We start from the raw sequence: 26066 nt of genomic DNA, 5'->3' as shown, positions 1-26066 counted from the left end.
TTCACTGTGTGCATCAGTGACACACAACATCATATAATGTACATTTGGTAATAGCTTTATTGTGTGCATCAGTGACCACAACATCATATAATGTACCTTTGGTAATATCTTTACTGTGTGCATCAGTGACCACAACATCATATAATGTACATTTGGTAATAACTTTACTGTGTGCATCAGTGACCACAACATCATATAATGTACATTTGGTAATAGCTTTGCTGTGTGCATCAGTGACACACAACATCATATAATGTACATTTGGTAATAGCTTCACTGTGTGCATCAGTGACCACAATGTCATATAATGTACATTTGGTAATAGTTTCACTGTGTGCATCAGTGACCACAACATCATATATAATGTACATTTGGTAATAGCTTCACTGTGTGCATCAGTGACACACAACATCATATAATGTACATTTGGTAATAGCTTTACTGTGTGCATCAGTGACCACAACATCACATAATGTACATTTGGTAATAGCTTCTCTGTGTGCATCAGTGACCACAACATCATATAATGTACATTTGGTGATAGCTTTACTGTGTGCATCAGTGACCACAACGTCATATAATGTACATTTGGTAATAGCTTTACTGTGTGCATCAGAGACACACAACATCATATAATGTACATTTGGTAATAGCTTCACTGTGTGCATTAGTGATGCACAACATCATATAATGTACATTTGATGATACCTTTACTGTGTGCATCAGTGACCACAACATCATATAATGTACATTTGGTAATAGCTTCACTGTGCATCAGTGACCACAACATCATATAATGTACATTTGGTAATAGCTTCACTGTGTGCATCAATGACACACAACATCATATAATGTACATTTGGTAATATCTTTACTGTGTGCATTAGTGACACACAACATCATATAATGTACATTTGGTAATAGCTTTACTGTGTGCATCAGTGACCACAACATCATATAATGTACATTTGGTAATAGCTTCACTGTGTGCATCAGTGACCACAACATGGTATAGTGGACATCAGCCATACATTTACTAGTTGTTGTTGTTGATTTTGTTGTTGTTGGGTTTAATGCCATTTTTCAGCACATGATAGGCTATACATGGCGGCCAGTATTAATGGTGGAGGAAGAACCCAGGAAAACCGTGGAAAGAACCAGTGACGCATGAGAAGCTACAGGCAAGCTTTTTCACATACCCACATTGGCCGATTCTGAGACTTGAACCCATGCAGACAAGGTGAGATGGCAGTGATCCATAATGGAGAGAACTTTAGACCACTCTGCCACTCAGGGCCCCCATTTACTGGTGTGCATCAAGTGACACATAAAATGGTATAGTGCACATTAGTCAAACATTTACTGGTGTGCATCAAGTGACACACAGATCATGGTATAGTGCACATTATACATTTACTGGTGTGTATCAAGTGACACACATTATGGTACAGTGCACATTAGTCAAATATTTACTGGTGTACATCAGTAACACACAACATGGTACATGTATAGTGTACATTAGCCAAATATTTACTGGTGTACATCTGTGATACACATCATTGTACAATGTGAACCTGTTTAAGACTTCACTGATTTGCATCAAGTGACACACAACATGGTACAATGTGCATCTATCTAGTCAAGTCTTTACTGGTGTGTATCAGGGACACACAACATAGTATACTGTACATTTTGTCAAGTCTTTACTGATGTGCATCAGTGACTTGCATGGTAGAATGTACATTTGGTCAAGTCTTTACTGGCATGCATCAATGACACACAACATGGTACAAGGTACATTTGTAAATGTCTGTAATGGTGTGCATCGGAGACAACATGAAACGCTAACGCTACATTTGTGTGTGTGTGCTTGATTTGGATTTTTAACATAGCTTTAACAACTTTCCAGTCATATTGCTAAGATGTTTGTAGTGTTGCAGTTTAGTAATGTCTAGCACAGGGGCATCATGCTGCAGACATGTAACATGACGTTCCACCCAATCACATTATCCTGACACCAGGCTGACCAGTCACAACACTAACCTCTTAATGCTTAAGTGCCAAGCGAGGCAGCTGTTAGTACCATTTTTATAAGTCTTTGGAAAGACACAGTCAAGGTTCTAACCCAGACCTCCTGTTTCAAAGGCAGCTGCTCTAACTACTTAGGCCACCACTCTGATCATGGTACATCTGGTAAAATCTTTACTGGTGTTTTACTTGTGATCCACAACATGGAATAATGTATATTTGGTCAAGTCATTACTGGTGTGCACAAGTGACACACAAGAAGACAAAATGTATATCTTTGTCACGTCTTTACTGGCGTGCATCAGTGACACACAACATGACAAAATGTACATTTTTATTGTGTCTTTATGGGTGTGTATCAGTGACACACAACATGACAAAATGTACATTTTTGTTGTATCTTTATGGGCATGTATCAGTGACGCACAACAAGACAAAATGTACATTTTTGTTGTGTCTTTATGGGCGTGTATCAGTGACACACAACATGACAAAATGTACATTTTTGTTGTTTCTTTATGGGCGTGTATAAGTGACGTACAACATGACAAAATGTACATTTCTGTTGTGTCTTTAGGGGCGTGTATCAGTGACACACAACAAGACAAAATGTACATTTTTGTTGTGTCTTTATGGGCGTGTATCAGTGACACACAACAGCTAATCTGCTGTACAAATATCAACTGATCCAAACAAAATATTAAAGAGACTTGACAACTTTACAAGAAAAGAAGTTTTGCATATTACACAGCTGCATACATGCATTGGTTCAACATACTGCCATTACTTTATTGTAATAAAACTTTTTCACGCAACTTAAAAAAAAAAATCGTTATAGTGAAAGAAATTATTAATTCAATTACATTTTTGAAAGGTTGTTTTAAGAAAAAAATAAAGGAAATTCCCAAATATATATTTCAATATAATTGTGAAGACCACTAAATTAATGTGTAACACATCAACAGGAAGCAACTCACTATACAATCAATGAATATGATCCGAAGAAATAGAAAATGAAGAAATGGATATGTGATATGTTATTTTGCCTCAGCCGCTGTAAAGTTACAATATCTGGCTTGAATAAAGCAGGGAGATAACTCGCATCAGTATTTTACAATGGAGACATCGACTGTCAAAATCAAATTATCTTTGGATGAATGCACTTCGTCCAATCAAAGGAAATAGTCTGAGAGGTTTGCCAGAAAGGGTTTTTAATTTAAAAAATAAATAGCTTTTGAATTTGTTTTGAGAAATGAGACATACTCATTAGCCTAACACTGTGGATTTCTACAATGCACTAATTGGTGAGACTCTAATTATAAATATGCATATTTCTCGAGGATAAAAAATCAGGAATTGATCCCAAAAACCATCCTGATTGGAATCATGATTAAAAAGTTGGAATTTTCCAGGGAAATCAGGAATCATTACATGTATGACAAAGGAGGGGAGGAAAGATAAACAGGGAAATCAGGAATCATTACATGTATGACAAAGGAGGGGAGGAAAGATAAACAGGGAAATCAGAAATCATTAAATGTATGACAAAGGAGGGAGGAAAGATAAACAGGGAAATCAGGAATCACTACATATATGACAAAGGAGGGGAGGAAAGATAAACAGGGAAATCAGGAATCATTACATATATGACAAAGGAGGGGAGGAAAGATAAACAGTTTGTTTGGGCTTCAGTACAGTTAAAGCTATCTTGTGGCATTCACACATTCACCTCTGTCTGCGGCGGTTCGAGTCTAAGATTCAGCCAATGTGGGCATGTGAGAAAGCCTGCCAGTAGCTTCTCGTGGGTCGGTGGTTCTTTCCGGGGTTTTCCGGGTTCTTCCTCCACCATTAATACTGGCCGCCATGTATAGCCTATCGTGCTGAAAAATGGCGTTAAACCCCACAACAACAACAACAACAACAACAGCATTCACACATTGAGAAGCAATACAGACCAGGAGACCAAAGCTGAAAAGAAATTGCTCAAGTGGCTCAGTAGCATAAAGGAAAATAAAACAGCAATTAGCCAGATAATCAAGTCTATCACACTGCTTTTATGTCTTCTTCTTTATGGCCCTAAGTACACTACATGATGTCAAAGGGAGCAAGAATTTGTGTTGATTCTGATTCCTAAGCAACAGCATGACCATGTACCCATTTCATCATGACTGCCCAGAAAGAAAATGGTATTAAATAGCCTTGATGTACCTTGTTGGATGTGTAGTTCTATATCATTGCATGTGAGTGAGATTAAGAGACAGACCAACAGAAACATAAAATTGGGACTGAGGAAAATATAAATATGGGTAAAAGCTATTATTGGGAGATAACCCCAATAAGGAAGAATGTTTATTTACTTGAAGTAATAAGATTTGGATGTGTCGAGCATGGACTGGTAAGTCAACATCACAACTTGTAGATGAGGCTGAAGGTCTGCAGAAACATAGCTATAGCCAGACAATACATAGTCAACTAAAGCCAGAAAAAAAGCTACAGCCAGACAGGACATAGCCAGCCACAGCCATACAAAACATAGCTACAGCCAGACAGGATATAGCCAGCCACAGCCATACAAAACATGACAGCCAGACAGGACATAGCCAGCTATAGCCAGACAAAACATAGCTACAGCCAGACAAGACATAGTCAACTACAGTATGAAAAAAGCTACAGCTAGACAGGACATAGCCAGCTACAACCATACAAAACATAGCTACAGCCAGATAAGACAGAGCTACAGCCAGACAAGACAGCTAGTCATACAAAATATGGTGATAGCCAGACAAGAGTCAGCTACAGCCAGACAAAACATTAACTACAGCCAGACAAGACAGCTACAGCCAGACAATGACAGAAAAATATAGCAAAAGGAAGATACAAATAAGGAGGTAGAAAACTAATAGAGGAAATAACACCAATTAAGAAATGCTATTAAGTTACCTGAATTGAAAAGGTCTTGATGAGTCTCAGTTGGGTGAAGTAGCTCTACATCATAGTTTGCTGATGAACTGGCATTCTGCTCTTCCTGGAATTAATTATGTCTAAGTGTATCTATTGATTCGCATGATGGATTATGATTTAATTATTTCAAATAACTAAACATTAGAACACCACCTATCTGCATTTTGGGTTAAACAATTTTAACAGAATTTTAATATTAATTTCATTTTAGGTTCCAAATGTGTCCTTTTATAATTTCATCATATTACAACAAAGTAAACTGAACTAAAATCTGTACACCAAAAGAAATTAACAGTCCCAAGCATCAGTTCTCAACACCATAAGAAATTAACAGTCCCAAACATCAATTCTGAACACCAAAAAAAAAAAAACAGTCCCAAGCATCAATTCTGTACCAAAATGAGTCCCATGCAACTGAAGCTGATGTAGACTTATAATGTGGACAGAAAATGGTCTAAGAACAATCTATAATGTGCTGAATAAAATGTAACCGAACACAGAATCACTCAAAAGCAGTGAAAGCCTAATTATTGCCCCCTCTCCAAACTGACCAGCTATTGATGTTTTTAATGGAATCAAAGAGAACTGATCATATCTCATTCTTTGGTGAAATACAGCAAACTTCTCAAAGACAACAACCACATCAAATCTGAAAATGTCACTTGGTTCTGAGAGATTCAATTAAAACCATTGCAAAACCTGAAAATTTTACTTGGTTCTGAGAGATTCAAATAAAACATCTCAAACCTGAAAATTTCACTTCAGTCTGATAGATTAAATTAAACCATCCCAAACCTGAAAATTTAACTTGCTTTTGAGAGTTTTAATTAAAACCATCCCACACCTGACAATTTTACATGGTTCTCAGAAATTCAATTAAAACCATCCCAAATCTGAAAATTTCAATTGGTCCAAAGGGATTTTATTCTTCAGAGGTTGAAACGTACATGCACACCCAACATCTTTGTGGACACTGCACTTTTCTGTGTGCGCACGCGCGTGCATGCACGCACACACTCATGCACACACACACACATGCACTCTTGCATGCACACATGCATGCATGCACGCATGCACACATGCATGCATGCACACACACACACTATTATATGGCAAAATTTCGGGTTGGAATTACCTCACCAGCTACCTAAAAAAGACCTAGTTCTAATCCATTATTATCATGATACACAGGTTCTCATGCAGAATTATCATGATAGAGAGGTTATCATGCAGTATGCATCACGATACAAAGGGTCTAATGCAATATTATCATGACAAAGTGGCTCTGATGCAGTATGTTTCATGATACACAAGTTCTCATGCAGTATGCATCATGATACATAGATTCTAATATAGTATTATCATGATACAGAGGATCTGGTCAGTATGCATCACTGCTCCAATGGCCTAGAATGTCCACCTCAGACAACACCATGCAGTACTATCATGATACATAGGTTCTGATGCAGTATGTATCATGATACATAGGTTCTTATGCAGTATGCACCATGATACAGAGATTATAATGAATTATTATCATGATACAGACATTCTAATGCATTATTATCATGATACAGAGATTCTAATGCATTATTATCATGATACAGGTTTTCATGCAGTACTATCATGATACATAGGTTCTGATGCAGTATGTATCATGATACATAGATTATAATGAATTATCATCATGATACAGAGATTCTAATGCAGTATTATCATGACAATGAGGTTCTAATGCAGTATGCATTGTGATACATGGGTTCCAATGCAGTATTATAATGATACAGAGATTCTAATATAGTATTATCATGATACAGAGGATGCCATGCAGTATTATAATCATACAGAGGTTTTCATGCAGTATCATCATGATACATAGGTTCTCATGCAGTATTATCTTGACAAATAGGTTCTGATACAGTATGCACCATGATACAGAGGTTCTAATGCAGTATTATCATGACAAAGAGGTTCTAATGCATTGTGATACATAGGTTTTAATGCAGTATGCATCATGATACAGAGGTTCCAATACAGTATTATAATGATACAGAGGTTTTCATGCAGTATCATCATGATACAGAGGTTCACATGCAGTATGCATCATGATAGAGGTTCACATGCAGTATGTATCATGATACAGAGGTTCACATGCAGTATGTATCATGATACAGAGGTTCACATGCAGTATGTATCATGATAATGAGGGTCTGATGCAGTATGCATCATGATACATATGTTCTGATGCAGTATTATCATGATACATATGTTCTGATGCAGTATTATCATGATACATAGGTTCTGATGCAGTATTATCATGATACATAGGCTCCAATGCAGTATGCATCATGATACAGAGGTTCTCATGCAGTATGTATCATGATACATAGGTTTTGATACACTGTACATAGACTCCAATGCAGTATCATGATACAGAGGTTCTGATGCAGTATTATCATGATACAGAGTTTCTGGTCAGTATGCATCACTGCTCCAATGGCCTAGAATGTCCACCACAGATCCGGGAGGTCATGGGTTTGATCCCCCGCAAGTCATACCAAAGACTTATAGAAAGGGTAAAAGCAGCTGCCTCGCTTGGTTAGTGTTAGGAGTGGCTGGCCTGGAGTCAGGATAATGTGACTGGGTGGGACATCATGCTACATGTCTGCGGCATGATGCCCCAATGCTAGACATCACTATAAACTGTCACACTGCAGACATCTTAGTGATATGACTGAAAAATTGCTAAAGCTATGTTAAAAATCCAAATCACACATACACACACACATGCAGTATGTATCATTATACAGAGGTTCTAATGTAGCATTAACATGATTCAGAAATTTTGATGCAGTATGTATCATGATACATGCCTTGTGCTAATTTCAACATGAACTATTACCACCGAGGAATTTGACTTTGTCATCACAATTGCCACCTTTCAACTTACTCTGCAATCATCTGAATAGTTTAACAAAACTTCATAATAATTGATAGCATGATGAAATCATTCAGTTATTTAACCTACTTGTAAGTTTTACAAAAACTACAAAAATAATACCATAACTTTCAGCTCTCATACTGTGTCATGCACACTATAATATGGGACGGCGATAAGATTTATCCACATTCAAATATTCCCAACACAGATCAATTTATCATTACAGCTAGGACGGGCATGATGTAAAACTTAAAATTACCTTCATGAGAATTCCCATGACCATCATAGAGGAGTTAAAGTTACCTTCATGGGAAAGTCTGTGACAGTCATAGAGGAGTTAAAATGACCTTCATGGGGATGCCTATGATAGATGAAGAGGAGTTAAAATTACCTTCATGGGAAAGTCTGTGACCGTAGTAGAGGAGTTAAAATGACCTTCATGGGGATGCCTATGATAGATGAAGAGGAGTTAAAATGACCTTCATGGGGATGCCTATGATAGATGAAGAGGAGTTAAAATTACCTTCATGGGAAAGTCTGTGACAGTCGTAGATGAGTTAAAATTACCTTCATGAGAATTCCCATGACCATCATAGAGAAGTTAAAATTACCTTCATGGGGAAGTCTGTGACAGTCATAGAGGAGTTAAAATGACCTTCATGGAGATGCATGTAATAGTCAAAAGAGTTAAACTTACCTTTATGGGGATACCTGTAACAATCGTAGAAGAGTTAAAATGACCTTCATGGGGATGCCTATGACAGATGAAGAGGAGTTAAAATTGCCTTCATGGCGATGCCTGTGACAGTCATAGAGGAGTTAAAATTACCTTCATGGTGATGCCTGTGATCATGTGACAGTTGTAGAGCACTTAAAATTACCTTCATGGGGATGCCTGTGACAGTCATAGAGGAGTTAAAATTACCTTCATGGGGATGCCTGTGACAGTCATAGAGGAGTTAAAATTACTTTCATGGGATGCCTGTGATCATGTGACAGTTGTAGAGCACTTAAAATTGCCTTCATGGGGATGCCTGTGACAGTCATAGAGGAGTTAAAATTACCTTCATGGGATGCCTGTGATCATGTGACAGTTGTAGAGCACTTAAAATTACCTTCATGGGGATGCCTGTGACAGTTGTAGAGGAGTTAAAATTACTTTCATGGGGATGCCTATGACAGCTGTAGAGCACTTAAAATTACCTTCATGGGGATGCCTGTGACAGTCGTAGAGGCAAGGTTGTAATGTTCCATGGCAAGCTGTATCATCTTGTTGTACAAAAATTTCCCAGATTGTGACACATGTACCTCCGACATGAGATTTGGGCTGACTTCGTGTTTCGCTCTCTCATTGACCTTGGCCACATCTCCAACTGGAACCACATGTATCAGGACTAGCTCACAAAAGTTTATTGGTAAACGACTGAAAAAAAGAAAAAACATGTATATCAGTCATCATATAATTTTGAACAAAATGTTGAAAATAGCTGATAGGACTCCATGGAGAAAACAATGGTATCTTAAGAAGCTAAAGAAAATGGCTGATAGTACTCCATGGAGGAAATAATGGTATCTTAAGAAGCTAAAGAAAATAGCTGATAGTACTCCATGGAGGAAACAATGGTATCTTAAGACCGCAAAAGAAAATAGCTGATAGTACTCCATGGAGGAAACAATGGTATCTTAAGAAGCAAAAGAAAATAGCTGATAGTACTCCATGGAGAAAATAATGGTATCTTAAGGAGCAAAAGAAAATAGCTGATAGTATTCCATGGAGGAAACAATGGTATCTTGAGAAGTAAAAGAAAATAGCTGATAGTACTCCATGGAGAAAACAATGGTATCTTGAGAGGCAAAAGAAAATAATCTGAATCATAACTTTAATGTAAACCATTTCTAATACAGCAACATGAAAACTGTCCAGACATATTGTCGAAAAATATCTACTGTCCAGACTTTCTGAAAGACAGTTATTCATGATTTTTTTTATCCTAGTTTGTCTATGTGAGTAACTTCACCTACTTGGGATTAAAATTTTGTGGGACATGCTAGGAGTTGGTAACAAACTAGGAAATATAAAGCAAAGTAGGAATTCAGCTTTTACTACTCATAAATATATTATGACAACACAATCTCAAGTTTATTTATACTTTAAAAAATCCAAGTACAGACTTTAAAAATTTGAAATATTTAAAAATAGCATTTAAATTTTAAAAATAATGATATCAAGGTAAATCATACACAATAAAGTTTACAATATGAATATATTATATCCTGCAATACACCTCTGATCTACATTTAACATGTTCATGAACAAAAAATTTGTGAAAATTTAATGAAGAAACTCTACTTATAAAAATGGTAAAGATGGATATGCAATATAGGTACTGTATATTTAGCAGAAGGTTTACACTATGAATATGACGAGTGTAATATATTGTTTTACACTATGAATGTGATGAGTGTAATATATTTTTATACTATGAATGTGATGAGTGTCACAGATTCTTTAACACTAAGAATGTGCTGAGTGTCATATATTCTTTTACACTATGAATGTGATGAGTGTCATATTCTTTTACACTATGAATGTGATGAGTGTCATATTCTTTTACACTATGAATGTGATGAGTGTCATATATTCTTTTACACTATGAATGTGATGAGTGTCATATTCTTTTACACTATGAATGTGATGAGTGTCATATCTTCTTTTACACTAAGAATGTGATGAGTGTAATATATTCTTTTATACTATGAATGTGATGAGTGTCATATATTCTTTTACACTATGAATGTGATGAGTGTAATATATTTTTATACTGTGAATGTGATGAGTGTCATAGATTATTTTACACTAAGAATGTGATGAGTGTCATATATTCTTTTACACTAAAAATGTGATGAGTGTCATATATTCTTTTACACTATGAATGTGATGAGTGTAATATATTCTTTTATACTATGAATGTGATGAGTGTCATATATTCTTTTACACTATGAATGTGATGAGTGTAATATATTTTTATACAATGAATGTGATGAGTGTAATATATTCTTTTACACTATGAATGTGATGAGTGTCATAGATTCTTTTACACTCAAGAATGTGATGAGTTTCATATATTCTTTTACACTATGAATGTGATGAGCGTCATATATTCTTTTACACTGTGAATGTGATGAGTGTCATATATTCTTTTACACTATGAATGTGATGAGCATCATATATTCTTTTATACTATGAATGTGATGAGTGTCATAGATTCTTTTACACTCAAGAATCTGATGAGTTTCATATATTCTTTTACACTATAAATGTGATGGGAGTCATATATTCTTTTACACTATGAATGTGATGAGTGTCATAGATTCTTTTACACTATGAATGTGTAGAGTGTCATATATTCTTTTACACTATGAATGTGATGAGTGTCATAGATTCTTTTACACTAAGAATGTGATGAACACTATGAATGTAATGAGAGTCATAGATTCTTTTACACTATCAATGTGATGAGTATCATATATTTTTATACTATGAATGTGATGAGAGTAATATATTCTTTTACACTATGAATGTGATGAGTGTCATATATTTTTACACTATGAATGTGATGAGTGTCATATATTTTTATACTATGAATGTGATGAGTGTCATATATTTTTACACTATGACTGTGATGAGTGTAATATATTTTTATACTATGAATGTGATGAGTGTCATATTTTTATACTATGAATGTGATGAGTGTAATATATTTTTATACTATGAATGTGATGAGTGTGATATATTTTTTTACACTATGAATGTGATGAGTGTGACATACTTTTATACACTATGAATGTGATGAGTGTGATATATTTTTTACACTATGAATGTGATGAGTGTGATATACTTTTTACACTATGAATGTGATGAGTGTAATATATTCTTTTACACTATCGATGTGATGAGTGTAATATATTCTTTTACACTATGAATGTAATGTGTGTAATACAGTATATTCTATTACATGATGAATGTGATGAGTAAAATAGATTATATTACACTTCATTGTGACAAGTGTGATATTTTCTTTTACACTATGAATATAACGAGTGTAATATATTCTTTCACACTATCAATGTGATGAGTGTGATATATTTTTATACTATGAATGTGATGAGTGTAATATATTCTTTTACACTATGAATGTGATGAGTGTAATATATTCTTTTACACTACGAATGTGATGAGTGTCATATATTCTTTAACACTATGAATGTGATGTCATATATTCTTTTACACTATGAATGTGATGAGTGTCATATATTCTTTCACACTATGAATGTGATGAGTGTCATATATTCTTTTACACTATGAATGTGATGAGTGTCATAGATTCTTTTGCACTCAAGAATGTGATGAGTGTCATATATTCTTTTACACTACGAATGTGATGAGTGTCATATATTCTTTTGCACTATGAATGTGATGAGTGTAATATATTTTTATACTATGAATGTGATGAGTGTAATATATTCTTTTACACTATGAATGTGATGAGTGTCATAGATTCTTTACACTCAAGAATGTGATGAGTGTCATATATTCTTTTACACTATGAATGTGATGAGTGTCATATATTCTTTTACACGATGAATGTGATGAGTGTCATATATTCTTTTGCACTATGAATGTGATGAGTGTCATATATTCTTTTGCACTATGAATGTGATGAGTGTCATTGATTCTTTTACATTCAAGAATGTGATGAGTGTCATAGATTCTTTTACACTATGAATGTGATGAGTGTCATATATTCTTTTGCACTATGAATGTGATGAGTGTCATATATTCTTTTACACTATGAATGTGATGAGTGTCATAGATTTTTACACCATGAATGTGATGAGTGTCATATATTCTTTCACACTATGAATGTGATGAGTGTCATATATTCTTTTACACTATGAATGTGATGAGTGTCATAGATTCTTTTACACTCAAGAATGTGATGAGTGTCATATATTCTTTTACACTATGAATGTGATGAGTGTCATATATTCTTTTACACGATGAATGTGATGAGTGTCATATATTCTTTTGCACTATGAATGTGATGAGTGTCATATATTCTTTTGCACTATGAATGTGATGAGTGTCATATATTCTTTTGCACTATGAATGTGATGAGTGTCATAGATTTTTACACCATGAATGTGATGAGTGTCATATATTCTTTCACACTATGAATGTGATGAGTGTCATATATTCTTTTACACTATGAATGTGATGAGTGTCATAGATTCTTTTACACTCAAGAATGTGATGAGTGTCATATATTCTTTTACACTATGAATGTGATGAGTGTCATATATTCTTTTGCACTATGAATGTGATGAGTGTCATATATTCTTTTGCACTATGAATGTGATGAGTGTCATATATTCTTTTACACTATGAATGTGATGAGTGTCATAGATTTTTACACCATGAATGTGATGAGTGTCATATATTCTTTTGCACTATGAATGTGATGAGTGTCATATATTCTTTTACACTATGAATGTAATGAGTGTCATATATTTTTATGCTATGAATGTGATGAGTGTCATATATTGTTATACTATGAATGTTGAGTGTCATATATTTTTATACTATGAATGTGATGAGTGTAATTTTTCTTTTACACTATGAATGTGATGTGTCATATATTTTTATACTATGAATGTGATGAGTGTCATATATTTTTATACTATGAATGTGATGAGTGTAATATATTCTTTTACACTATGAATGTGATGAGTGTCATAGATTCTTTTACACTATGAATGTGACGAGTGTCATATATTCTTTCACACTAAGAATGTGATGAGTGTCATATATTCTTTCACACTATGAATGTGATGAGTGTAATATATTCTTTTACACTATGAATGTGATGAGTGTCATATATTTTTACACTATGAATGTAATTTGTGTAATACAGTAGATTCTATTAAATGATGAATGTGATGAGTAAAATAGATTATATTACACTTCAATGTTACAAATGTGATATTTTCTTTTACACTATAAATGTGATGAGTGTAACATTCATTAAAATGATGAATGTGATGAGTGTAGTAGATTATATTACACTGTAAATGTGATGAGTGTATCAGATTCTTTTACACATAAATGTTATGAGTGTAATAGATTCTTTTACACTATAAATGTGATGATGTAATACATTTGCCAACATTTAAATCTGCTAATTCATTAACATTTGCAGTAAAAAGCTATTTCAAGACTTTAATATATTGCACATTACTTAACTGCTAATTAATGAAGGACATTTGCCTTGAAAGCTTTGATTTTTGGGGAGACACTGAACATTGATTATTGTTAATTATTAGAGGCCTATGTCATAAAGATTTTGCTTCTAGGAATATTGGTCATTGGTAATTATAATATGGTCAATGCCTTGTTGTAAGGACCATATTTATAATTACATCTTTCAAAAAGCTAACAGAATGTTGAATAATAATTTTAAAACCTTTTAAAAATACTTTAATGGCACTACTAATACAAACAAATATATCTGAATAACAATTAAGTAAATCCTAATGATAAATGTTTCAGATTTATGTAAATCAATGATATAATTGTTAATAACCTTAATATTTTTAAAATCACAAGCAAAATGAACCTTTTTAAGAAATGATTACACATATAAAAACAAAAAATTAAAACTGATTTGATAGGATACGTCTTATATTTTAATGATCTTTCAATAAAAATTATTTCATAAAATTTGTCTGCAAATACTAATAAACCCAAAATTATTTATTATCTGTTTTGAAAACCTTCAAAACTTCAATGATTCTAATATATGTGTGGCCTTGTCAGTAATTTTAGTTTCATTTTGAATACAACACACAAACATTTACCTGCTATTGTTTGAAAGGAAATTACTACAAAAATGCCTTATGCTCTAATGACTGGCTGATGACTGAAACAGTCAAGTATGTCTACACTGACTGATGATTGAAACAGTCAAGTATGTCTACAGTGACTGATGACTGAAACAGTCAAGTATATCTACAGTGACTGATGACTGAAGCAGTCAAGTATGTCTACAGTGACTGATGACTGAAACAGTCAAGTATGTCTACACTGACTGATGACTGAAGCAGTCAAGTATGTCTACAGTGACTGATGACTGAAACAGTCAAGTATGTCTACAGTGACTGATGACTGAAACAGTCAAGTATGTCTACACTGACTGATGATTGAAACAAGTATGTCTACACTGACTAATGACAGAAACAGTCAAGTATGTCCACAATTACTGATGACTGAAGCAGTCAAGTATGTCTAAAACAGTTAAGTATGTCTACACTGACTGATGACTGAAACAGCCAAGTATGTCTACAATGACTGATGACTGAATCAGTCAAGTATGTCTACAGTGACTGATGACTGAAACAGTCAAGTATGTCTACAGTGACTGATGACTGGAACAGTCAAGTATGTCTACAGTGACTGATGACTGAAACACTCAAGTATATCTACAGTGACTGATGACTGAAACAGTCAAGTATATCTACAGTGACTGATGACTTTAGCAGTCAAGTATGTCTACAGTGACTGATGACTGAAACAGTCAAGTATGTCTACACTGACTGATGATTGAAACAAGTATATCAACAATGACTGATGACAGAAACAGTCAAGTACGTCCACAATGACTGATGACTGAAGCAGTCAAGTATGTCTACACAGACTGATTACTGAAACAGTCAAGTATGTCTACTCTGACTGATGATTGAAACAAGTATGTCTACACTGACTGATGACAGAAACAGTCAAGTATGTCCACAATGACTGATAATTTGAAGCAGTCAAGTATGTCTACACAGACTGATGACTGAAACAGCCAAGTATGTCTACAATGACTGATGACTGAATCAGTCAAGTATGTCTACAGAGAATGATGACTGAAACAGTCAAGTATGTCTACAGTGACTAACGACTTAAGTAGTCAAGAATGTCTAAATTAATGGAAGACTGAAGCAGTCAAGTATGTCTACACTGACGGAGGATTGAAGCAGTCAAGCATATCTACACTGATAGAAGACTGAAGCAGTCAAATATGTCTACACTGACAGGACTGAAGTAGTCAAGTATGTCTACACTGATGGAGGACTGAAGCCGTCAAGAATGTCTAAATTGACTGACAGCTGAAGCAGTCACATAGATCTATACTGACTGATGACTGAAGCAGTCAAGTATGTCTATACTGACTGACAAATGAAGCAGTCAAGTATGTCTAAACTGACTGATGACTGAAACAGTCAAGTTCATCTACATTGACTGAAGACTGAAGCAGTAAAGTATGTCTAAATTGACTGATGACTGAAACAGTCAAGTATGTTTCCTAAGCACAGTTCAACTTACATGTCAAAACATGTGAAACAGAACCAACATTCTACAATAGACATGTACTATATTTAATTCTCATCTAAATCTGAAAGTTCCATTCCTGGTCCCAAAGTGGTCACAACTCAGACCTGTATCATTTCCATTTTTGGCTTCCGTTTTGTTGGAATTACTTGCATGTCTGATTACAACCAAAGTGGGTCAAAGATGAATGTATGATAGACTGTTGCTAAATCTTCAAATGGTCACTGTGGGACTATTTATGTTGTTGTGCAGAGCAATAACACAGTGGTATCTCATCTGTACGCCTGGTACACATTTTGTTTATTTAATCAAATTACAACTTGGTATTACTGGAGACAAGGAACAATACATCTATCAGAAGAATCATAATTTCATGCGAGGCTGGACTGGTAGAACTTTTCTTTGATGATTTATGGAACTTGAATCTATGATAAACAGATCAGAATTCATGTTCAGACAAGAACAATATAGCCCATCTGTGGTTGAAAACCCAGGGGAAAAATGGCTTTTTCTGTCAAGCCTGGATATTTTGTTTCCTTTAACATACCTCAAGTAGTATAACAGATTTAACATGTTATTGTTTGCTTAATATCTATATACATACACATTGATACATATACATACATAAAGATATGAACACACATACACACACAGATATATATATATATATATATATATATATATATATATATATATATATATATATATATATATATATATATATACAGAAAATATGCACTGAAATCTTTCAAAATACATAGAAATATGAGGGTCTCCTTCAGCTCCCTCACCCTTACCCCAGTGATACATTATTTACTTTCGTGAAGAAAAAGAGAACAATCCCACCATTTTAGCACATGCCTAATAGTATAAATTCTGAATTAAGAGCTTGCCTAAAAATTTAACAATGAGTTGATGCTGACACCGGCAACTTCACATATTTATTTGTCTTGCATTTTTTTCTGAAAGAGTGAGACAAATTTTTTTTGAATAAATATGAAATAGGAAAAATAGAGGGAACTAATTGTTGAAAATTCAGAGTGGAAAAGAGATAGGCTTACTGGATCACAAAACTTCAATGAAACAAAAGTCTATCATTGTTTTGTCCAATGATCAGATGCAAAATTCGGAAATTCAACTTGATGCTTTGAAGTATAATGAAAATGACATTTCAACTGCAGGACAGGATAAAAATACGTTAGAAATTGACACTGTAATATCCTGAATTATCACAAAAAGCTTGACGTTGTGTCAGCCAGTGAAACACCTGTTTCCACCGTCTCCCACAGGAATCATAATACCATCCTTATATGGTGACTGATGGATGGGTGTTTATTGACACAATAACACATATGAGGTTATATGTTGCCAAGGCAATTAGTGTATATAACAGCAGCCAACCTGGCCTTGGTCTGGACAGGATTAAAACCTACATTATTCTGGTCACAACTCAGTATGCTAACATGATTCAACAACTAGTACTTCCTCTTCGGATAAACTAGGTGTAGGATTGAATTTATTGGCTGAAGTATTTTTTTTGTAATGAAGTTGCATCACATTACATTATTGAAATATTCCCTTGTCACTAAAAATGATAATAAACAAAATTATTTGTTTTAGTTTCCTAAATTACAATTACAAGCAATGATTTAACATTGTCCCAATGTTCTATGTCTGACTGTCAATTCATTTGGTTACTACATGTATATAAAGTATGACCACAAAATCTTTCACAAGACAGGTTAGGAACACTGTTAATATTTCTGTAGCTGCACACAAAATAAGCTAGTATAGGATTCTGATGGCTACATGTTTTGGGTCAAATTTTTCACAGTGATATGCCATATAAACTTGCAAGTCATGTCAAATTTTTCACAGCGATATGCCATATAAACCTGCAAGTCATGTCAAAGTTTGCACACAACAAAGACCACAATCTGCCTCAGCATGATGCACTGAGAGCTATATTGTTTTCTACTGGTTACTATAAAAAAACTGCTGACACACAAATCTGCCAGTGCATTATGTGACGGCAGATCTGGGTCTGTGCAGTTTGTCGTTTGACTCAACTTAAAAGCAAGTACATATGGTATAAGGAAATGTTAGGACACAAAATCCCAAGATTATACTTGTAGCACGACGAATGGCCAAGAATGATAAGCACTTCAGCAAATGATCTCATGTGATTTGTAACTGATTATTAAAAGACAGACTAATTTCAGAATGGTATTTGACAGTGTGCTCCCCGCAATGCTACCACATGCTGGCCTGCCCAATGTATTGATTGTAAAAGATACTCCCATGCCATGAATAAGATTCATTTAACTCATAAATGATGCGCTATATGTAAAACAATGGCAGACAGATGTCTTTGTTGCTTTAGATCTGATCGGAAAAGTTATTTATTGCTGAAATTATCCAATTATTGTTTTGTCATCTCGAGGATAAACTATCAATTAGAGAAGATGAGATCAATGTGAAGAAAAAAATGTATTCAAAAGGCTACATTGTTACAGATGACAGTGACTCCACAAGGGAAATACAGGAGAATGCAAATTCAAGCAGTATTCAAAACTGCCACTTGCTAGGTAGTCTGAAACATGCAACTTTCAGAGTGGTTTCATAATGGTTTAAGAAAGTTTGCTATTTTTAACTAGTTTCTGGCCCAGAATTGAGCAGGTTCCAAAAGGTGAAGTTGAACATTTTATTAAATGCCTACATTTTGAAAGAACAAGAAACTTATACAGGAACTACTGCAAATCTGTGGTGGACAAGCTTGTAAACCAGTCCAAAAATGAGAAAAGTTCATTGTTCATGTGGTGCAACCATGTGTAGGAGTGCTGCGTATACATCCATGAGACGGTACGTACAAGAATAAGATTATGGGGGGGTATGTAGAATGTTTCTAGTATAAACTACAAACCTGTCTTTACCACGTACACTGTTTCAAGTAGGTAAGCTGTTAAAGCTGAATAATTCAAACATCATAGGCTAATTAGTTAAGCCATATGTCATTATTTTGTATGTGCTTATCCAAAGCGAAATTTACAACTACTGAACAAAGTGCCCCATAACCAGTTACTGACATACTTAAACTAGCATCATTCTGATTGGTCAAAAATATGTAATGCTAATGGCTTGAAATGAAGTATTACACTAAATTTAAAATTATTACTCGCAAGATCTGAAAGTTGTAGAGAAAAATTTCTCTTTTTAATACATTTTTAGCCAAACTATGCAAACATCTTAAGCTGGAATCATCATATTATGAAAACACAGGCTGGCAATCAAAATTTGTTTCCAGATGTTCAGATGCTATGATTTAAAGATGGTACTGTGGTAACATCTGCTGAATGGATGGCAATTACCTGCCTGATTACACCTGCATCAGGTATTCATTGTTTTGTAGTAAATCCCTGCTGGCTGTTACTGAGATCTGATACTAATGTGATTAATCAAATAGTTTTATAGTACCACTCCGGCTACTAAATCAGTTACATCTGACTTGCTTGTCCAAAAATAATCAAATCATGTGCCCATGCAGTAACATCATTTCTTCAGTGCAACAAAAATGCAATGTAATCAAACATAAAAACCTTTCAAACTCATTCTAAAATTCTATCAATAATTATTCAAACTCATTCTAAAATTGTATCGATAATTATTCAAACTCATTGTAAATTTGTATCAATAATTATTCAAAACTCATTCTAAATTTGTATCAATAATTATTCAAAACTCATTCTAAACTTGTATCAATAATTATCCAAACTCGTTCTAAAATTGTATCAATAATTATTCAAACTCGTTCTAAAATTGTATCAATAATTATTCAAACTCGTTCTAAAATTGTATCAATAATTATTCAAACTCATTTTAAATTTGTATCAATAATTATTCAAATTCATTCTAAATTTGTATCAATAATTATTCAAACTCGTTTTAAAATTGTATCAATAATTATTCAAACTCATTCTAAATTTCTATCAATAATTTTTCAAACTTGTTCTAAATTTGTATCACTCATTATTCAAATTCATTCTAAAACTGTATCAATAATTATTCATTACTAGAGTCTATCGGAATTTGAGTCATTTCAACATATACATCAGGTTTTCTGATATTCTAGTGATCATATGCACATATACCAAGTTTCATCCCTTAATCTCTCACAGCTCTGAAATTATAGATCAGAAATGGAAAAACTGTGTGATGGAAAACTTAAATCATTAGAGAACAACCTTCATCTTGAAGACATGACCCCCAATTTTGCATGCAAAACACTTTCTAATGATGACATATACACATGCCACGTTTCATCCATTAACTTCAAACAGGGAAATGGAAAGTTTGATAGAAACATAAAATATTGTGCCATGTGTTTGACCTTGAAAACCTGACCCCCAAATGACCTTTTAATGATGCTGCATGAAAATGACAAGTTTCATTCACAGTCTGTGCAAACTCAGTCTTTTCTGTCAAGCCTGCAAAAATCTTGCATATTCAAGGCATATTGACTTACCAGTTTTTTTTTTGGGAGGGGGGAACCAAACATAAAGTTCTTGCACAACAAAGTGGTATGCAGCCTACATGTTGTTTCTTTAATGTAAACGGACTAAATATTCATGCAAATATATATATATATATATATATATATATATATATATATATATATATATATATATATATATATATATATATATATATATATATATATATATGTATGTATCATACTCACAGTGACATAGTATGTCACTGTCTGCTCTGTCGGAAATATGGTTCATTATTCACGAATGAAATTCAAAATAATGTCTGCCGAAAGATTCAAAATGTCTGCCTAGAGATTCAAAAATGTCTGCCTAAAGATTCAACATGTCTGCCTAGAGATTCAAAATGTCTGCCTATGTGTTCCAACAGAAAAGACTGAGAATGCTCTGATTGGCTTTGTTCCTTAAATCTCGGACTGCTCTAGAGTTATGGAGTGGATCTGAATGCTTGAGGGAAAACTTAAAATACTGGGTCATGCCCTTGACCTTGAGGATAGGATCTCAAATGTCGAATACCACATGCCATGTAATGAAAAGTTTGTAAGTATGCAAAGCTTCATCCCTTTATTTCAAACAGCTGTTATGGATTAGAAAGGAATGTGAGATGGAAAATTTCAAACACTGAGCCTTGACCGTGACCCCAGTGACCCCAGTGTTACATGTTGAACATTATACATGTCTATTACTCCCATGATAAGTCCTAAGGGCCAGGCTAACAAATTTCTCCAACATTAAGGAGTGGACTTATCATTTCATATCCTTAGTAAATACTGGTGAAACACTGGTGGGCTTATTATCAGATAGCCTAAGTTCTTGTTTTGTAGTTTAAAGCCATTTCTCAGCACAAAATAGGCTACATATCGCAACCAGGATAAATGGTGGAGGAATAACCTGGGAAACCCACCCCCATGAACCACAAACCCATGAAAATCAACTGGCAGCTTTCTAAGATACCCATATTGGCAAAGTCCGAGACTCGAACTGGCGTACAGACAGAGGTGAGATGGATGTGATCGGTAAAGGCAGGTGCTTTAGACCACTAGGTCACCTGGGGCCTCAATATCCTTAGTAAATACTGGTAACAAATTGGTCAAAATGTGCTTACCATCAAATAAACACGGTAACAAGTGAGCAGATCCACCTATGGGTCCACTGATTTAAATGAACTGTGGACTGAAAATTTTGTATGGATATTTTGATAAAAAATACTTTATTTTGGGATAGACTCCTGCTATTTGTGATTTGATAAAAAGAAAAAAGTGATGCTACTGTATTTCAATGATTTTCATGAGAATAAATTTTCACCTCAATTATTTTTAAAAAATTAAATGTCACCTTAACATTGTGATTTACAATATTTAAATAGCTATATACAGTGTGGCATCTTGAAATTGATCACAATTCAAAAATTTTAAGTGACCTTCCATATTAGATATGGAAATGAGCTTCCATTTTCAATATGGAAATTATCTTGTACAGAAAAAGTAGACAATTTCATCTTTGGACATACACTGCATATGAGTCGTGTAATTACAGCCTTAGATTAGAAATGTAACTTTAAATTCAAATCATAAATGATATCTACACAGTTGTTTCAGTGAATTTCTATTGACCCACTCCAAATAATAAAGACTGACGGAAAAATATAATTTAAAAATAATTCAATTTTGTTCCAGCTCCTCGAACATGCCATCTGATTTCGAAAAGAATACCACTGGTACTGCCAAAAATAGAATTGCATGCAGGGAAAAATTCTGTGATACAATTTACATATTATATTACAAAACTATAACATTTCATCAAGTTTTTGACAATAAGAAATAGTCTTTGGCAGTTTCTATGGTTCCAATAGTTCTGTTCAAAAATTAAAGTCACATTCTGATGGAACCTTTGACATTTTATTCTTCCTGAAGAAACTGGATAATCAGGTATTTTATCTCTTCAAGCCTGTTTTTAATTTTTTCATTTTGAAAGGAACCTTTTGGACGAGCCACTAAATTATTTCCATGTTTCTGATGAAAAACAAATTCATATAAATGAAAATCAACGTAAATATTGATAACAGATTAATGACAATTCATGTCATCATTCAGAACAAAAAATGGCCTTTTTGCTGAGTCTGACTTTTATTTTGCAAGAAAGACAGACAAAAAGATCTTGAACACTGAAGCTAATAAGCATCATGGACTGGAGACTAATGATTACTTGAATATTGGAAGTTCTTGACTTCCACCACCATTTGTATGTAAACGAGGTCCCCAGTGCAATGTCATATCATAAGATTAATTTGTTGCAGAGAAAGAAGAGAACTGGTGAAGCCTAATCAGGGTAAATAGTAACTGTACAATGTAGTGCTCCTTTGTTTGGTCTGTGTCAAATGCTTTCATGCTGTTATTGTTGTCTATTTTTTCATTTATCAAAACGACTGTTGCCACAATCGCAATTGTGAATAATTACTGGACAATACAGATGTCACCCCAAGGGGTCAATTTCCCTTGTGGGTTCTTTTCAAAGACAATGTGTTGAAAGGATTTCACAAAAAAGATCCAGCTATAAAGTTATGGACCATTTTAATATTTTGGGGCCTGGGATTTTTCAAGCAAAAAGATACTGGCTCCTAACTACATGTACCTTGAAAAAATTATTTTTGTCTTGATTGTAGAAACAAGAACTAATTACATGTATATCCATTATATTAGTTGAATAAAATTAATTATCATGAGATATAATAAATATCCTTGTTTGAAAGAAAATGCCAGTTCCCCCTTCACCCCCATTAAATGGTTGGTCCCTAATAAATAGGACTTGTATATATTGTATTACCGAGAGTCAAAATCATGGTTAGAGGGAGCTGCCATGGCTCTGTGGTTAGCATGCTGGACTTGTGACTGAAAGGGTGCAGGTTTGAATCCTACCACTGGACCAGCCTGGGTCAGCTACTGCACTAAGTCTTTGGACAAGGCAGCCTTGACTCCAATTTCCTTGGCACTAAAAAACCTACTGGTGTGACTGTATAAATTGCACAAGTATAAGTTATCAAAATAAATTACACAAGTACAAGTTATCCAAATAAATTACACAAGTACAAGTTATCCAAATAAATTATGCAAGTACATACTATCTAAATAAATTACACAAGTACAAGCCATCCAAAAGAGTTTGCCTTCCCCAGCATTTATTTTAGAGGTTTGCATTTTGGACTGAGCAATATAATGCATTTATTTCAGTGGTTTGCACATTGGACTAAGTAAAGTAATGCATATATATCAGTGGTTTGCACATCAGAATGAGCAAAGAGTTATGTTTATTTATTTTGTGTTATTGACCTTTGTCCATGATTGATGGTAGATTAGTTATGGCCAACCTGACTTCATCATTTTTAATAAATTGTTTACTGATATTTGAGTTCAAGGTCTAGCCTTATTTACAATGTTCTGGATGTGAACTTTTGAATTGTGTCCTGGTCATTTTATTGTGTATTAGGTTTTTATATATATGGTTGAGTTTTAAAAAAATATTTCATCCTCCTTTAAGTTCAGTCTGTAGAATTATTTACAGCTGATTTTAGATATAATTTGAGAGGAATAATTTATTTAAATTACTCAATGGAATTACAAAGTACTCATTGACATTTTGGACAAAATCACTATTTTGTGATTATTGTGAATTCATTCAAAGACATTCTGGATTATATCTTTGTGATACATCAAGACTGTTGGCATATCAGCACATTCAAGACTATTGGTATATCAACACATTCTTTATTGGAATTCATTCAGAACATAATACTTTTGAACTTCTGATATAACTTTTAGGATTATCAGGGATTTAATAAAAATGGTGCAAGTTTCTCATAAATTTCACTTTCTAACTTTTTTTGGTTGATTTTAATATACTTGTTGATTTCACTTGCATCTGTTGCTTAAAGACCAGAGTCCAAACAAATGTTGTTGTTGTTGTTGTTGTTCTAGAGTTTAACGTCATTTTTCAGCACAAGATCGGCCATACCCAGGGAAGAACCACCAACCCATGGGAAGCTACTGGCAGGCTTTCCCAAAACAAATGTAATTCATTTATAAAAATGGATTGCATACTGTATTGAGCAAATTATATAGCTACAGTAAGTTCATGTCAATTACTTTCTGAATTACTGTTCTTTTTTATTTTTAACTAGATGTCTCTGAATTACTGGTCTTTTCATATAGTTATTGATGTATCTTTGAAATACTTGTCTTTTTATAGCTAGCTTAATTTCTCTGAATAGACTTGCATCACATATGAAAATCTGATCATGCTCTTCTATGTGCTACAGCAAAACGGCACACCGAGAACCATTCAGAGTTTAGTAGCTCATAGGAAACCTACATGAAACAGCTAGTGGCAACCATATCAAATTTTAAGTAGCCAAGCCAAATTAATCTGATTGCCACTGAAATTGAGAACAGAAATAATGAGTGGGGAATTAGAAAAAAATGAAAAAAGTAAAGCTTTTAGTGAAGGCAAATTACAGAGCAATTATTAATAACACACAATGTTCAATTATTACTAATTGGGAATAACATACAGTATTATGCCAAGTCCTTGCCTGTCAGTGATCACCTACTTTAACCTTGGTAAGACACTAAAATACACTGTCTGTGAATGTAAATCATTTCTCAACATATTGCTTGACCTCAGATTCACTGATAATGCACATTACCTTCATTTTTCTTCTGCTAGTTTATATTAATAAACCAATAGCCATATTTGCATTGTGGTATAGTTTATATCAATAAACCCTTAGACATATCTGCATTGTGGTATAGTTTATATTAATAAACCAATAGCCATATCTGCATTATGGTATAGTTTATATTAATAAAACCATGGTCCTATTTGCATTGTGGTATAGTTTATATTAATAAAACCATGGTCCTATTTGCATTGTGGTATAGTTTATATTAATAAAACCTTAGTCCTATTTGCATTGTGGTATAGTTTATATCAATAGACCCGTATACATATCTGCATTGTGGTATAGTTTATATTAATAAATACTTAGCCATATCTGCATTGTGGTGTAGTTTATATTAATAAATACTTAGCCATATCTGCATTGTGGTATAGCTTATACCAATAAACCATTAGCTATATCTGCATTGTGGTGTAGTTTATA

At 33.9% G+C, this 26066-nt stretch overlaps 1 protein-coding gene across 3 annotated transcripts in view; it reads right to left on the bottom strand.

Annotated features, from left to right (window-relative positions):
• LOC149803970 (integrator complex subunit 13-like) overlaps nucleotides 1-26066 on the bottom strand; it is a 281070-nt gene that overhangs the window by 59606 nt on the left and 195398 nt on the right. For all 3 annotated transcript variants that reach the window (XM_089953810.1, XM_089953808.1, XM_089953809.1), the window contains 2 exons: nucleotides 9134-9353; nucleotides 4969-5053 (listed from right to left, as the gene is read on the bottom strand). In XM_089953810.1, coding sequence (XP_089809936.1) covers nucleotides 4969-5053; nucleotides 9134-9353 — 305 coding nt within the window. The remainder of the gene's footprint in view (nucleotides 1-4968; nucleotides 5054-9133; nucleotides 9354-26066) is intronic.

Source organism: Sinohyriopsis cumingii, chromosome 3 (assembly GCF_028554795.1).
Source record: "Sinohyriopsis cumingii isolate HCF-2022 chromosome 3, ASM2855479v2, whole genome shotgun sequence".
Lineage (NCBI taxonomy): Eukaryota > Metazoa > Mollusca > Bivalvia > Unionida > Unionidae > Sinohyriopsis > Sinohyriopsis cumingii.
This window is presented reverse-complemented; position numbering and strand designations above follow the sequence as displayed.